The 17090-nt window shown below is 31.3% G+C and overlaps 1 protein-coding gene across 1 annotated transcript; it reads left to right on the plus strand.

Annotated features, from left to right (window-relative positions):
- Window positions 1-6586: 6586 nt before the first annotated feature.
- Window positions 6587-9049, plus strand: LOC129309307 (bidirectional sugar transporter SWEET12-like). Its single transcript, XM_054950837.1, has 5 exons — window positions 6587-6802; window positions 6902-7112; window positions 7698-7862; window positions 7983-8102; window positions 8332-9049. The coding sequence occupies exons 1-5, from the start codon at window positions 6723-6725 to the stop codon at window positions 8692-8694; spliced, it is 939 nt and encodes a 312-aa protein (XP_054806812.1). The 5' UTR covers window positions 6587-6722; the 3' UTR covers window positions 8695-9049.
- The last annotated feature ends 8041 nt before the right edge of the window (window positions 9050-17090 follow it).

Consider the following 17090-nt stretch of genomic DNA (forward strand, 5'->3'; position numbering starts at 1 on the left):
AAGGGTTCCAATCTGAGCTAGCAACATCGGATTGGTTCATTTTCTTCAATCAAAATCCTATATTCACTTTTTTTTTTTTTGATGAACCCGTATTCATATATTAACCTGACATTTGTTGAGATTCCAGCGATTTCCAGGTGTCCCTCTATGTTGTTAGGCTTTTTTAACCACATAATAATAATAATAATAATAATAATAATAATAATAATAATAATAATAATAATAAAAAGAAGCCTCATATATAAACATAAAGCAATAGTCATGCAGGACCATTATATTGTATTTGGGCGTTTGTATGTACTTATGCATTATTTCGGGAAAAAATCAATCAATCATATATCTACGTCGGGTGAAGGAGATTTAATCCGAAAGCTTCATGCAATTTGATCCACACGTTTAAATATTTATATATAATAAATAAATTTCAATCAGAATTTATTTGGTCTGGCAGCATACCACTTTGTAAAATTAGAACCCCGCGACTCTCTTTTTGACTTTTTGTCTTTATGAGGTTCATTCATCATGTGGGATTCATCATGGAGACATGTTATCGTCAAATATATAAATTACTTGCGGCACATGCAGGAATTTATTTTAAATGATTACAAATTAATTCATGAAAATGATTAAAGCATGTATTAGATTCAAACTTACCGTTAACAAACATGATTGCAAATTAATATGAATGATTAAAGCAAAATACTACTATTAGATTCATCATGGAAGAGCTGTAACAAAAAGAAAAAGTGTTCTTGGGCAAAAATGTCAAGGACGAGCCCAAAAACACCGCAAGAGAACAACTAAACCAATAGTGAAAAACCAAAATCTTAATACTTAAATTTGTATATAGGTATTTTCATCCTATTATATATTTATTATTAAATTCATATCGATTCAATAGAGAGGTTTTTTTTTAATTAGTTAAAATAATTAAATCAGCTTATCTTAAAATTATAAATTTAACGACTTGATGAAAATGTCAGGAATGAGAAGCGACAAACTAAGCTCAAAAATAAGGGAAATTAGTGAATAACTAGAGGAAGAATAGTGTAGAACTGCCATGTCATAATTCAAAATATTAAGACTTAAATTTATAGGCAATGATTCACTCCGGATACTTTTCTCAAGTTCCCTGCCATGTTAAAAATATCAACAACATTTCTCTTTAGGTTTCATCTTGTGAAATATCTATTACTAGCAGGCAACTCACCAAGAGAGAATCTTTTTTCTAGGTTTATACATCCTCTCACTTTATTATATACTATTTACTGAACTTATATGGGCTCACATCCATTCAGACTTGAACATCATAATAATGAAAAATTAAAAAGGCATTAATTTGTTTATTTGGATGTCCCGTGTTTAATGTTGTTTGCGTGGCTTTTAAGGGAGTAGAAAATTAACAGGTATACATATGTAAAACACTTAACACAGACAAATGTCGGCGATGTCTCCTGGTATTGTGGCTGTAACTATCATTTTTGAAAAATGTGAACACTGTTTTGTTAGAGATATGATGAATTTCAACTTCGAAAAGTGGTGGGTTAGTTCGCCGAACGATCCTAAAAGAGTAAAAGGAAAGCTGAGGTACTCATCGGGGGCCACTCTTGATCATTGTTAATTAACAATAATTTCTTTCCTTTCTAATTAATTTACACACTTCAGATTTTTTTTTAAAGTGCCATTTATTTATTATTTGGCACTGTTAACCTGAATTTAAGTCCTGAATCAAGATAACTCTTGCAAATTAAAAAAGCTCCCGTACGTACAAGAATATTAATACGTACGTAGAGCAACATATAGTTAATTAATGAATTAATTAAATTGAATATTATATAGCTTAACTGTGATGCTTAGGCTTTTCTCTGTTGCAATTGGCGGATATTGCTTACCCCATTAATTAGTATGCGGCATTTACATTCTTCATTTGAAATTAGGATTGATGAATTTAGGTGAAGTTTTCTTCTATTGCTTTTAGTATTTTCTCCCATTTTATTATTTTTTATAAAATATAAAATCTTCTCTCTCCATTAAAAAAATTACAAAAATTTACCAATTACAACTTCAAAAGATTTAAATCCTTATTTAATTATAATTATCAGTCTTAAAGGTTTGCTAACTATAACCATCAACTTGAGTGACTCTAACATAAAAATCTTACTGCACCATAGCAGCTTGTTACTTTTGATTATTTAATATACAAGTGATTTGTTCCATTGTTCAGCAGAGAACATTATTAATTAGGTTAGTTTATTATTACATTACTTTTAGACTCGATGAATAATTGCAGTAACAAAATTACTTAAACCTTAAAGGAAAAAAGACTGGATTGTTATGAACTTGTAAGATCTTCATGCCTGACCAAGATTGAAATTTATAAAGCATTATTTTTCCTGGTAAAAAATATAAATAATTAATTAATGATTCATCGATGGATGAGTATCTCATACTCTCCCTACGCTTCTGTTGAGTTGTCCTTTTTTAATTTTAAAAAACAATTATTTGTCTTTTTAAAGAGTTCAAGTTAACATTATTTCTTGTTGTTTAATTAACCTTAATTAACTAATTTTAAAAATTCAATACAACGCTGATGATCAGTAAAATAAAATAAGGGCATAATAGATCGATTTATTTTGTTAGTACAAAACAACAACAACAACAAAACAATAAATTCTTAATTGTATGAATTCTCAAGTTTACCCTACAGTAAATTCTTGGAAATGTGAAATTCAATATATTAACTTTCAGCTACATTTTTCAAAATCCTCCTGAATTTAATTTCATTATACCAATAATTTTATGAGCGGTTAATTAATTAGTTTATTATTTCACGTGCATAAATAATATAGCACAGCCTTGACCGTAATATCTGAACCTTTATGATCTTTTGTGGAAATAACCTACTTAGCTTCCTCGGCCAAGCATGCATGCGAAGAACATGTATTATTAAAAGTATTTCATGTAATAAATTTGTTAATGCAATTTAAAATTATGTCGTTAACTCCAGCTTTTTAGGTCTGACGATTAAAGCATCAGTTTATTTGCAAAGTGTTATTAAAAAATAAAGGAGATAATCACACGTGCACGCACATGAGGGGGCAAAACCCTGAAGCTTGTTATGGCCAAAAAATATCTGATTTCCCAAGCGATTTAACAATTCTCATACGAGGACCAGACACAATTAATGCTGATCATGGTAGATAAGCAAGAATCACCTAATGATTGATTATATGCGAGTGATCCATGACCATTCTTATTATATATTTAAAAAATTATTAAACTACATTAAGAAGAAAATGATATATTAAGAAGATAATGATATACCCCTCATCGCATATATTTATGAATCAATAATCAATCATAACTAAAAATTAGATTTTAGTACCATATCTGAAGAAAAACGTAAGGCAATCATAAATGTTGTCACTTGTAACGTATCATGGTATGAGAATAAAATTACAATCTTATCTTTTTCCTTATCTTCTCTTCATCGTCATGCCTCGGTCTCATGTCTGCCTTAACCTACCACTCGCATCGATCTCCAATTATACCTACCAGGGGCTAAAAAAACTCTCACTTTTTCCTCTTGCATGTATTTTCTAAATGGCTAAAGAGCCTATCCATTGTACTGCCGAGCCAAACAGGTTCAAAAGGAACACCATTTAAGGTTATACTAAAGCGGAAATGGAGGAGACCAGTAATCAAAGGTTGACACGTGGTCTCGTCAACAGATCGACTTTGATTCCACTGTCCACGCGTGAAGAGTCAAAAGACGTCTGAGATAGACCGCAATATCAGATTGCTCTGACAATTTATAACGTGAATCACCCCACTACGGCACAGTTGCAATCCCATTAAAAACCGCAGTGATTTGGTCTAGCATCTTAGTTAATTAATTACACGTGTCAACTTTGGTGTGCCATTTAAATCATAGCTTAAGTTTTGTTATTATTAGTGGGGGTGATTAGGCCACAGGCTTTTGGCGGCTTCCACCGTGCATCGAAATGCTCCTGAAATGTGATCAACACACTACCGGCGTTCGAATATTTTAACCCGCTTGTTTAATTTTATTGGAGTTTACCATTATTTTAAGCAGATATTTTTTTAATAAAATGCACACAAAATTCGAGGCCTTTAATCGCACTATGAATACCGTTTTAAATTGTCAAGAAGTAAAAAAGAAATTCCGTCTAGCTTTTCATCGTAAGTTTCTTTTAGTCTTGTTTGTCCAAGAGATTAAAAAATAATTCCGAATTTCTTATTACATTCTATCTCCGTATAAAACTTAAAGTGAACTTAATTTGAACTCTAATGATTTTTGGCATGAACAGTGTGTATATATATATATATGAATTTATATTGAGCTACACTGTCAATTAAACAAATAATGTGATAATCAACATAAAATTTGTAGGGGCATTTAGAGTTGTATCTATCTCAATTAACTCATACCTATCCTAGTCATATCAAGACGGGATTGTCATAGCCTAAAAAATCAAGACACAATAGAGAAGGGGCCAGGACAGGACAAGAAGTGGGATACCCTTTCAGAAGTCTTGTCCCATCCCAATACTCTATATACATTTTCCTTTTTATGCTTGTGTATATATATTAATCATTATATCATTTTATTGTTTATCTGTTTATATTTTTTGTTTATTTTTACTTTATTTAATTTTGTATTATTCTGTGATACTCAATGTGGCCAAACAACTTGCAAGATGTTTTCTTATAATTATTGATATTGATTTGAGAAATTAAAAATGCAAATCCGAATTGTTGCCATTCAAATACTTTAATGAGTTTATTTTTTAAGTCTATGCTTAGTTGTTATTGCCTATTATAATTTAAGTTTATAATAGGCTCAAACCAAATAGCCTATATGTGTACGGGGCTTTTGTATTTGAGTGACTCATGTCCTTATATTTATTTGTTTATGTATTAAAACTCAATTGAAGATATAAGTAAATGTGACTAAAGCAAGTGAGGGTGGTTATCGAATTTCTCAATCCCATTCTGACTCCTACTAGGACGAGAGGGCTTTTAAAATGGGATAGGAAATTGGATAAAATTTAAGTTTAAGTCATTTTTTGGGATGGGACACCTATGATGAACAATCTTGTTGTCTATGTTTTTGGTAATAGATGTGAGACTGCATGTCTTTAAATTTGGAATATAAATGATGAAATGATAGTATTGATATAATATATGAAAAATATAACTTTAAATCCCTATATTTTACTCAAGTTTTGTTATAGATTCCTGATTTTTTGTCAATATTATATACTTTTTTTTGTATTTTAGATCTTTCTATAAAAAATATTATAGGGATTTAAAATATTAAAAAATAAAAATTAAAAAATTTAAAATATTAAAAAAATATAAAAATTTATAATAAAATTTAAATAAAGTGTAAGAATCTAAAACTATATTTTTTAATAACATATAAAAATAAGATTGCTTGTCACCGTTCATTGGTTACTCATGTACTATTAATTATACGGTAGAAAGGTGTCGTTGCTTGTCACCGTCCAATGGTACTCATTTACTATTTATGCACAATGAGTCGTTACTTTTTGACTTTTTAGATGGGTGCTTTCTTGAACGTTTAAACATACACATGTACTAGATTCACACGGGGAGGCATTTTCAGCCGTTATAAAGTACTTCGTTTTTATATATAAAAAATTACTAATTTATTTTTTAAATTTATAAGCAAAGTCATGAATGTGAACAAATATTTATCACAATTTGTTTAAGTTCTCTCTCATAAACTTATGATTTTCACTTGCGAAAAATAATTAATAGAGCCTTATTTTTATTAAATATAAAAGTATTTTAATCCAATTTTTTATTTTCAAATAAAATTATTATCCTGAACTGATTTTGTTTTTAAATTATGTCACACAGTTATTTTTTTTTAAATACATAATTTATGTTAATTTTTGGCCAAAAACTTAAAATTGGAGTGGAGTTTAACACAATTTCTTGGGATTGAATATTTACATAGATACATATATTCATACATACGTACATATACGTGTGTGCGCGCAACAAGATTCTAGAAAATATTGCACAGTTCTAAATATAATTAAGAGTATATTTCCTCCAATATATATGAATAATTAAGGTAGAAAGAAGTGAATAAAAAATCCTCCAATATGCTGGGATGAAAACACTGGGAAGAATAATGGAAGGGGCCAAGGGTGAAGCAAATGAAGAAGAAGGGAAAGGACACGTGAGGGAGGAGTGGGGGAAAACATTTTGGGCACGTAATACGCAGGGTTAAGTGATCAATTGGGGTGGGCCAAGTCATTATTGTAGAACTACATTGCAGCAACTTGTTTATTATACGTCAATAATGCGATGAGTTGGCAATTTAAGATATACATCTCCATGGGTGCATGAGTTTTGTGTACCCCACCTCCCCAGAAAGCAACTTCTAGGAATTCAATCATCACTTGTTCCATTTAGTCTCAAATCTCAATATTGTCCATGCAAATAACACATACCATGCCTATCCCATTCCCATGCATGTCCCCAAACTCTTCTATATATATCTCTCTCATTCTCATGTTTCATTCAGTCACAGAAACACACACATGTAGAGAGAGAGAGAGAGAGAGAGAGTTCTCCACAAATTAGCTTCACAAACCTTCCTTCTCTCCCTTGATTCCTTTGAGAGATTACTGAGAGAGAAAAGGTTATAAACTTCCAAGGCCATGGCTCATCACGGTCCATTAGTTTTGGTGTTCGGGCTTCTCGGTAACGCTGCCTCCTTCTTGTGCTTCCTGGCGCCAGTGTAAGCATATATACTTAGTTTTGCAGACATATCTTCTTGTTATTTCGTTGTTGTGGAAGTGTACTGATGTTGGAGAGGCAACGTTGGTGCGTGTTGCAGACCGACATTTTATAGAGTATGTAAGAAGAAAACGACGGAAGGGTTTCAATCGGTGCCATACATAGCAGCACTGTTCAGTGCAATGCTATGGCTATTCTATGCGTCCGTGAAAACGGGAGAGACGCTCCTTATCACCATCAATGCGTTCGGTTGCGTAATCGAGACCATTTACCTCGCCATTTACATCACTTACTGTCCCAAGAAAGCTAGGGTGCGTGCTCCTTCTTGTCCTGTTTACAGAATATTTTTTAAAAGTAATTTTTAATACATTATAATGATTAAATCATTTTTTTTAATTTTATCTTTTTTATTATCATGAAGGGATTTAATATAGTTATTTCCTTCGGTCTTATTTATTTATAAGATATCATTTAAAAATAATTCTTGATCTAAAATATATGACATCTTTTAATAATTAAACAATTTTTTTTTAATTTTGTCCCTTTTTGATTAGCATAAAAATATTTAATGTAGTTATATTATTATTCAAAGTTAAAGGTAAAAATAAAAATACATCTCTCTTTTATAATACCCAAAAAAAAACTGACTTTTTTCAAAATATGTGAAATAATTAAAAGTATTTTATAATGAGGATTGAAAGAAGTATATTATTATTTAAAATTAAGAATAAAAAAATTTCATTTTCTCATGATATAACAAAAAAACTTTTTTTAAAATGTGTAAATCGGTTGAGAGTGTCCTCGATTCTGACTGGAGAGAGTATCTCTCTATGTGGCTCTTTCTTAGTTCCCTCATCATGAGGTTTTGATTAATATATGATTGAACTCTCTCGCAGATGTCCACATTAAGATTGATTCTATTGTTGAACTTCGGGGGATTTTGTGTCATTGTGCTCTTAACACATTTACTAGCCAAAGGAGAAGCTGCTCGTGTCAAGCTTCTGGGATGGATCTGCGTGGTCTTCGCCACCAGTGTTTTTGCAGCCCCTTTGAGCATTATCGTAAGTATTTTTGATTCATCATTATTTTATTATATATCCTGCATCGAAGTTGCTGCTAATAATATATTATTTGTTGAGATGTTTTATGAATCTGGATTGTTAATTAATTTTAACTTTCAGAGGGTGGTCATTCGGACGAAGAGCGTAGAGTTCTTGCCTTTTCCTCTTTCGGTTCTCCTAACAGTCAGCGCTGTGGTGTGGCTCTTGTATGGACTTACCCTCAAGGACATCTATGTCACTGTAAGTTTCTAGAACTCTTGTTTGGTTTGTACTCTTTAATTATTTTGGATATATTTCCCCAAATTTGTGGGTATAAATATTACAACAACAAAAAACAAGATATCGAGAAAATTCAGAAAATTTCTGGAGGTCAAATTAATAATGTCCGGCCTCAATTATTTTGAATGCGATTTTTCTTTTTTCACAAAATATAAAATAATATTCTGAGTTTGGTTTTATGTGTGGACAGCTCCCTAACGTAGTAGGGCTCTCGTTTGGGATCGTACAGATGGTTCTGTATGCAATGTACAGAAAGAACAAGCCGGTGAAAGACGAGAAGCTCCCAGAACAGAGAAGCGAAGTAATGAATGAAAAAAAAAGTGAGGTAATTAACGAGACCAAGAATGTCGGCGAGGAGGAGAAACAAGAAGTGGTGACCATCGAGATCACAGATCAGAAGAAAGAAGAAGAAAAGCAAGAAGAGGAACAAAAAGAGCAGGTTAAAAATAACAAGCAAGATCAAACATACATGGACGACAAAGCCAGACCAGCGGTCTTCGAACCCTCCATTATTGAAATACCACCACAGCAGATGGTGACTTGCCAAGTTTAAGGAGGGAAAAGGACATATGCACGCGCGAGCGCGTGTTGTCAGGACTCTTTTGAGACTGTCTCTGTGGCCATCACCGCACCGCATGGGCTCTGGAATTTTCGTGTGAAATTGTTAAAGCCTGAATCGGGGGAGGCCACGGATGGTGTAGCTAATTAATTAATATGGTTCCATTTTCATGATCTTTTCTTAGTTATATTTCATTTTGTAGGGTTTAAGTTATATATAATAATACGTAATAGTTGTTGTAAAATCTTGTTATATCATTGACAGCAGCCTACATCGCAGGCGCCGGATATGCAAGGTAGAGATATCATTCTGATTATGTTGAATACAATTCCACCTTTTTTTTCTTTTAGCTTTTTGTTATTGTACAATTTTTATCGTGGAAAACAACAAAAACAAAAGATTAGTTCAATTGATAAATATTTAATCAATAATCTATAACTTTGGTTGTTAAAATTCTGTTGTCAATATATGGGGTGTTAGTGAGTAATCTATAAATACAATTGTATATGCTTTTTAAATCTAAAGAGATGCTCAAACTCTAATGTATTTTTAGAATCGAACTAGTCTGTAGAGGGAAAGGGGTTGTGGAGATTGGAGGGAGGTGGTGGCAAAGGTCTAATCAAGGGAGGGGAAAGTTGTTGGGTAAGTGTTGGGGAAGTGGGAAAAGTGATCGGAAAAGCGAGGAAAAATGATGTACGTGGTGTAGGCATGGGGTGACTTATGGTTTGATGAGATCCCTTGATTGTAGGAGTGGTTGGTTGATGTTTGTTCGTATCTTAATTTCTTTCCACCAGTGGTCACACACGCTGCTTTCCAAGCTGGCTAGTGTCTGCTAATAATATATTGGGTTAAAATTTATTTTTATCTCTCCACTTTATTTAAATGGTCATTTAACATCATAAATTTAACTTTAAATTAATTTTATTTCTCAATATTAAATATTCTCTTACTTGTTACCTGTCATTTTTTCATTGTTTATTCATTGTTAATGAGTCCCGCATTACATTTATTAATGTTTTATCATAAAATATTTAAGTTTAAATCATACTCTAACTCTTTCGGGTCAACTTGATGGACAAAAATGACCCTTCACCCAATATTTTATAATATTAAAAAATGCAATGTGGAATCCACTAATAGCAAACAAATGGTGAGATAATGATAAGGTGATAAGAGAGTGAATCTTTAATGTTTAGGAATAAAATTAACTCATAATTAATTTTATGGTGCCTAATAATCTTTGATAAAGTTAAGAAGTAAAAATGACTATAATCCTTATATATTTAATATTATTTTCCAACCCTAATGATCTCAAGGTTTCGTCACTAATTATAAATTTTAAAATGTCAAGACATCAGCTCAAAAGTTATGTTGACTATTTTTTTAAGGAAAAGACGTAGATATTTAATGTTTTACATTTAATATAGTTTTATTCAATTAATTCAAAACAAATAAATTTTAAAGTGTTAATAATATTAACAACAAAAGTTTGTTTTGAAATAGATTATATATAAAGAATTTACCTATTTGAAAGTTCATCTAAATGAGTATTTTGTATCTTAAACTTTTGATAAGTGCAATATTTTTAAATTATTAACTTTTAAATTAGAAGAAAATTCAACAACTCATTATTACCCAAAATAAAAGGAAGAATTTAGGTTGAATTACATAAACACCTCTAAGTCCAAATTTAGGCTAGTTTATGTTGCGCCAATAGAGAAGTCTGAACAAGTTTGCTTTTAAGCATATGCTAGTTGAGACAATCTGCTCATGGATAAAATAAGGGCAAGTCAAGATTTTAAGAGAATGTTTCTGGAGTGCTCAGAGTTGAGTTAATTTTTCATCCAAATAATCTCAAGTAAAACTTCACATCAAAATCTAAAAAAATTAATGAACCATTTTTAACAATGGTAATGGGTTATTAGAATTTTCTTATGATTTGAACATCAATAACCCAAAAACATCATTTTAATAAAAAGTTTAAGATACTAATTGCTCTTTTAGAAAAACTTTAAGGGCAAAATTTATCTTTAACCCTAGTCAAAATTTTCAATTAAAGGTCAATATGTTGATCAAATGTTATTTTAGGATAACATTGCATTATTTTATTAAACCCTCAAGATAATATTGTGTCAGTAAAAAAATAAGGATACTAGATGCATTTGACAAAAAACTTCCATGGAAAATTTGTGCCTTTTAACCCTTTAAATTATTATTTTCATGTTTTTATGACTACTATAAATAGGAAAAATTACTGACAAATCCCACGCAGCGATTTTAATACCTTAAAGTCCCATAAGATGTATAAATTGCTAACAAATCCCAAATTCTGTACAATTACAACTTAGTAAAGAAAAATAATAACTTAATATTAAATCCAAACCCAAGTTGACATTATATAAGAATTGAGATTTGAGAATATTTTGTCTATTTTATGCAACTTCCTAATAATTAAAATCCTTATGGGGAATGTTGGAATGATTTTCATTAATAAATAGCCTTAGAGTTTCTCATTTCTTCACCTCTCTCCTCTCTTTCCTAATATATTTTAGGACTATTATAGCATATAATATATAACTTGATTTATCAATTTATCAACTACAATACAAGATAATAATAAAGTAACAACATTAGAGTTACTATTTAAATTTAATATGATTGAAAATATAACTAAAAATAAAAAAAGTAGATTGATTAAAAAATCAAATAGTTAAATTAATGTGTTTGTGATATATTACATAACACACACATGTGTGTGTGTGTGTGTAAATAGGTTGGCCTATTGGCTCATCTAAGCCTTAAAAAAATAACCTTAGTATATTTAATTAAATAGATTTAATTAAAGGCTTAAGCCTGGTGTAAGCTCATTTAGTAAATAAGCTAGGTTGGATCTGAAGTAGGTTAGGTTATAAGCTCCTATTGGGGCCTGATCTATTCTCACCCCTAAATTTTTTATCTTTAACCTTAATAAAATGTTTAAGCAATGATTACTTTTTCTTTGACAATGATCAAAACAGAATAAGGAATTACAACTTTTCTTGTATATATTTTTTATTTTAGACTAAGAGTATTTTGGTAATTTCACCAAAAATCATTAATGTCAAAAAGGTCCATAAGAGGCTTGACAAGAATTATGATATTTCAAGAATTCATTATCATTTATATATTTCAAAAAAAAATTTCTATCATAAAAAAAACAAAGCAAATTGTATTATAATATTGTTTTAATATCAATTAATGCGTAGTGTTTGTCCTTCTCATTATTTTTAGAGGTATAAGTAAAGATTATCCATTTATTTGATAAAGATACCATCCCTTTAAATTTTTTATTTCATTAATTTCTTTCCACCAAACGCCTTCTAGAAATGCTAATATTTTAATTAAGCTTGAAGGCCACTCAATAAGTATAATTAATGGATCCTTCATCCTTTTTGCATGATTAAGCATCATTCTTTAAATAACAGATATTCCTAAAATAATCTAGCTAGCTTTCCATCCTGCTGAGTTTACGTCTCCAAACAGAAATTATTGCAGTTATTCAGGAATTGAAAATTAGTCCCCATATTCACCCAATTCTTTCAAAATTGTGTTATAAGAAACGCAATAGTTGATATTGATAATAATTATAAGCGAAGCAACACAAAGCGCTGTGTTTTCAAGTGGGAAAAAAAAAACCAAAATCATACCAAAATATATAATAATGGAAGCATATTATTTCAATTCATAAAGTGATATTAATGGCATGACGAATCGTTAACAGGAAATTAAGATATTCACCTCTTAATTCGAACTTTTTTAATTAATTTCAAAGAAGCGAGGTGGCTCGGGGACTGTGAATCTAATGGTTAGGATGCCAAATATGTGTATACTTAAGACAATATGGGAAGTTACGCATTGATTAAAAGATAGGCTTAATAAATCATATAAAATAAGGGAAAATAACTTGTTAATTAACTTGAGTTTTGAATTAAGATGTGTTATCATTCCACTTCTCTTTGTCCATTTTTTCTCTTTTCCTTTTCTAAGCTGTCGCTTCTCATATCTAACACTAATATATATTAAAGGTTATGCATAAATATTAATTAGTTGAAGAATACGGAGAGGAGAACAAAAAATATAGAAAAAGAAAGGGTATAATTTTTAATATTTCACCTACTTAACATTCTTAAAAAACTCAAATGATGGATGACTTGTACTATTGCCATTTTTTCAGATTGGGGGAAGCTTCACATATATACATATATATATATATATATATATATACATATATATAAAACACATAGAGAGATTAAATCATGCGTATAATATTTTTACAAGACTTTCCGCATCCATCACAATAAAAGTAGCTCGTCGTTATTGGGTAATTAAGATTGCAACTACGAATAAACTTTTAATTAATCGCATTATTTCCTAAACATAGACGCTTTCTTATAAACTACATATTAATTCTTTGATGCTTCGTTTGGGCTGTAAGAAACTAATGTCGAAACTTATACCTTTAATCTGCACTTTCGATCAGATTAAAAAGAAAGAAAGAAAGAAAGAAGAATCGCATGTGATTCAGCATATTATTCTCAAGTCAGTCATGAGTAAATATATAAATGTGAAAAGCTGACCTTGGATTACACACTATGATTTGCCCATCAATTAATTTTTAAGTGTTATCTAATTGCTACTTTTTAGCCTATAATTACATTATAGTGTTGACTATGGGAAAAGAGTAGCGTGCAACATGAAAACGTACACTGTTATATAAGCTACTATATTGATTAATGAGAAATGCTTTCTGCACTATATTATATAACCATATATTACATGGACTGTTTAGAAAATAATTAAAGCTTTCGATCCCTTGCATCATCACTGCCAATAATACATATTAAAGCTAAACCTGATCTTGTATTCAACTTTTTCTTTAATCCTCTCAGATTCGACCATTTTCTTTAATGAAAATCATGTCCTATTACGTCAGGATACATGAAAATCGCAAGTAGGTACCACATGAATATGCTTTTTCACTTGATTTAGTATCCGAAATAGAGGGACAAGGGACTCTTATCACTTTGTAATGCCACTTTGCATAAAACAAAAAAGAGGGTAACAACATCATATGTAAATAAAGAAAATAAATTATTAAAAATCATTCCGTGCATGACCACTCATATAAAATATCATATCCTCTCCTTCCAAAAATAAAGACACTTGAAAATAATTGAAGTGACGCTCTTTCTCTCCGCTTTTTACGTCATGTATATATGTAGTGTTTAAAAAATATGAGACTATTATGATTTGTTTATTGCACAATATATAAGATAACAGCAGGAAAAAATCAAAATTATTTAACCTTTTTCCTCTGAAAGCCTTTTCTCCCTCTATCTGAAGACCCCAAAACTGCGCGTGTCCTTTCCACATGGTTAAAGATCACACACCCACATTTTTCTATTCCTAAAGGATACGATATTTATTAAGTGAATTCCATTTTCCATAATTTTATGTTAAAAAGGGTGCATAAATAATTTATAAAACTTATTTTAATTGTTTTATTGTTTTAAAGTGAATTTTCTGATTTTTTTTAAATTAGTGAAATTATTATTTGTTAGGAACGGGAAGCAAGAGTGAGCAACCACTTGAGAATGGGGGAAAGGAGATTGGGCAAGATTAATAGAAGGACACCACATCTTAACTTAAAAGTTTAAGAATCGAGTTTATGGGTCATTACTTTTTATTATATATTAGTTATGAAACCCAACTTTATCATCATTTTAAGTCCACTCACACTTGGTCAACCCAACAATTTTTTCCTCAAGTATGATTTCACAAGCTCCCTATATTAAAAGGAGTCCAAACACCAAGTTCCTACTTTAGGGCCAATCCAATTTTATTAGCTTCAAATAGTGTGGTGAATGCAAGTCCTTGCTGCAACTAGGTCAATACCATTTGGCAAAATCTAGCTCTAATATCACTTGTTATGAATGAAAAGCAACAACTTGAAAATGAGGGGAGAGAAGAAATGGGCAAGACTAGCAGCATAATGCCACATCTTAAATCAAAACCTCACATATCAAGTTTATAGGTCATTTTTTTATTTTATATTAGTTATTAAGTCTAACTTCATTTAATATGGAACTTCAGACGTCATCTCTAGTTCACTCACACTTAAACAATCTAAAAATATCTCCCTCATGGATGAGTCCATAATTTCCCTATAATATCATGAATTTCAACTTTTAGATTTAATTATTTAACCAAGGGCAATTTGATAAGCATTGAGTGTTAATTAATTTGATTACCATTAGTGATGGCTATTGGGTCATCTTGTTGTGGATACAATTGTTGAATTGGGCCCAAAGATGCTTTGGGCCATCTAGGCCTAAAGCTTGAGTATTATAGTTTGGCCCATTTTATGCCATCTATCACACCTAAAAGCACCATGCGCTACAGCGAATGGTAAAAAAATTTTAAATATTAGTTTGCATTCATGTAATACATAAAGAAAAGGGGAAGAAGGAGATAGAGAGGGAGCGATGGGAAATGCATTGTGGTCTGTTAGGGAAAGCTTTTAAGGTCATTTTGGAAGGATTTAATCTCCAAGACTCTAAGGTATCTACTTTTCGCTCTTCCTTATCTTTGCTTATGCATTTTTGGCTTGGGTTTTTGCTATAAGGATGATAATTTTAGACCTAGAGATAATGGGTCTGAACACATTAATTCTAATGGGACTAATAGGAGTTATTTAAACTAACTAGACCTAGAAATTTTTTTTTTTTGAGTAAGAAACTTCATTCATTAAGAAGTAAACAAATACAAACAGGGGAAAAAAGACCCAAGAAAGGAAATACAAAAGACCCCCAAGTAATCTAAAAAAATCTAGAAGGGGGGCAAATGAAACAAGTTAAAATCACAGGGGATACTATGTGCTAACTTAGCAAGATAGTTAGCTTCCCTGTTGTCATTCTTATACAAAAAATAGATATTAACATTCCAATCTCTAATTAAAAGCCTTCTGGTAGCCTGTATAATGTCATAAAAGGGATGGTAACTATGGTTGTCCCTTGTGATGGTCGAGATAGCATACATTACACACTATCACAAAAAACCTCCATAGCTCTACATTCCTTCTTCCAGCATAATTCCGAACCATAGAAAATCCCATAAATTTTCACAATGCCAGCAGGGACATGATCTAATTTCTGATTAAAACCAAGAATCCAATTCCCAATATTATCTCTCATGATACCACCACAAGTACTACGCCCATCACTGAGAACATATCCATCTGTCTCTAGCCTAATAGCATCTATCCTTGAATGATGAGGATTATTAGCAAAATGAAAACCTTCACAATTTCTAGCTTGAGTAAGTATCTTCATATCAGCAGCCACTTTGAAGAGGAAAGCAAAAGGGTCATCCATAGAGTCTTTTTCCTCTGCTTGAAAGACAGCCCTGCATCTAACTTTTCAAATATTCCAATAAGTATAAGCGAAAAAGGCATTCTAAGAGATACACTGTGTGAAGTTATTACCAAGTTGTGCTTTTAAGTTCTATGATATCCACTCCCTTCTATTTAAGCTGAAAAACTTATCCATATCATCTGGCCACACATATTCCTTCCACCATTTCATAGTATGAGGATAGTCTCTGAATAAATGCATAGAATCTTCAATGGTTGAACATCTGAAAGGGCATGGATGATCCACATCTAGGCTTATTTTTTTCTGTAGCTCCATTGTGTGTACTTTATCGTGTGCCATCAACTAAAGAATGGTTTTAATCTTCTCAGGTATCCTCCATCTCTAAATGTTGCGCCAAATGGGGACTGTATAAACCTCCCTACCTGCAAAAATGACAGAATAACTAGAGTGCATAGAAAAAATCCTCTCCTCTCTCCTCACAAGGGGCTCTCAAGCTAGAAATGAGGTTCACAACATGATACGGAAGCCAAGATCTCAATTTTACAAAATCCCATCGACCCGAAGGAAGAGCATAATCTTTTACACGCTCGTTAGGGTCAATGCATTCTCTGCCCTGCTCCACATAATTAATCAGTGGCTTTCTATTAGGTACCCACCTCTCAAACTAGAAAGAGATATTATTGCTCGAACCTATGAATTTACCAAGCCCATCTTGAAAGGAGTCCCAAACTTTCACAATACTTCTCCATGTAATTGTAGCCCTTACTCTTTTTTTTTCACCTTTGGAAAGTCACCATGACCACACTTGTATTTAGATTTTAAAACTTGCACCCAAAGAGCTTTCTCATTTGTTAACAAACCCCAACACAATTTCCACAAGAATGCTTTGTTCTTATGTTTCAAGTTTTTAATGCTTAATCTACCCAAATCTTTGTTCTTCTGTAGAATGTCCCAAGAAAGAAGATGTAATTTATGAGT

The sequence above is a fragment of the Prosopis cineraria genome, unplaced genomic scaffold (genome assembly GCF_029017545.1).
Source record: "Prosopis cineraria cultivar Desert tree isolate PC_DT_omini unplaced genomic scaffold, ASM2901754v1 PC4, whole genome shotgun sequence".
Taxonomy (NCBI): Eukaryota; Viridiplantae; Streptophyta; class Magnoliopsida; order Fabales; family Fabaceae; genus Prosopis; species Prosopis cineraria.

What these genes read in the sequence shown, in the direction of transcription:
- LOC129309307 (XM_054950837.1), top strand. Translation starts at nt 6,723, where the DNA reads ATGGCTCATCACGGTCCATTAGTTTTGGTGTTCGGGCTTCTCGGTAAC. An exon ending in TTGTGCTTCCTGGCGCCAGT is followed by an intron (nt 6,803 to 6,901) that starts GTAAGCATATAT and finishes TGCGTGTTGCAG; the next exon opens with ACCGACATTTTATAGAGTAT. An exon ending in TCAAGGACATCTATGTCACT is followed by an intron (nt 8,103 to 8,331) that starts GTAAGTTTCTAG and finishes ATGTGTGGACAG; the next exon opens with CTCCCTAACGTAGTAGGGCT.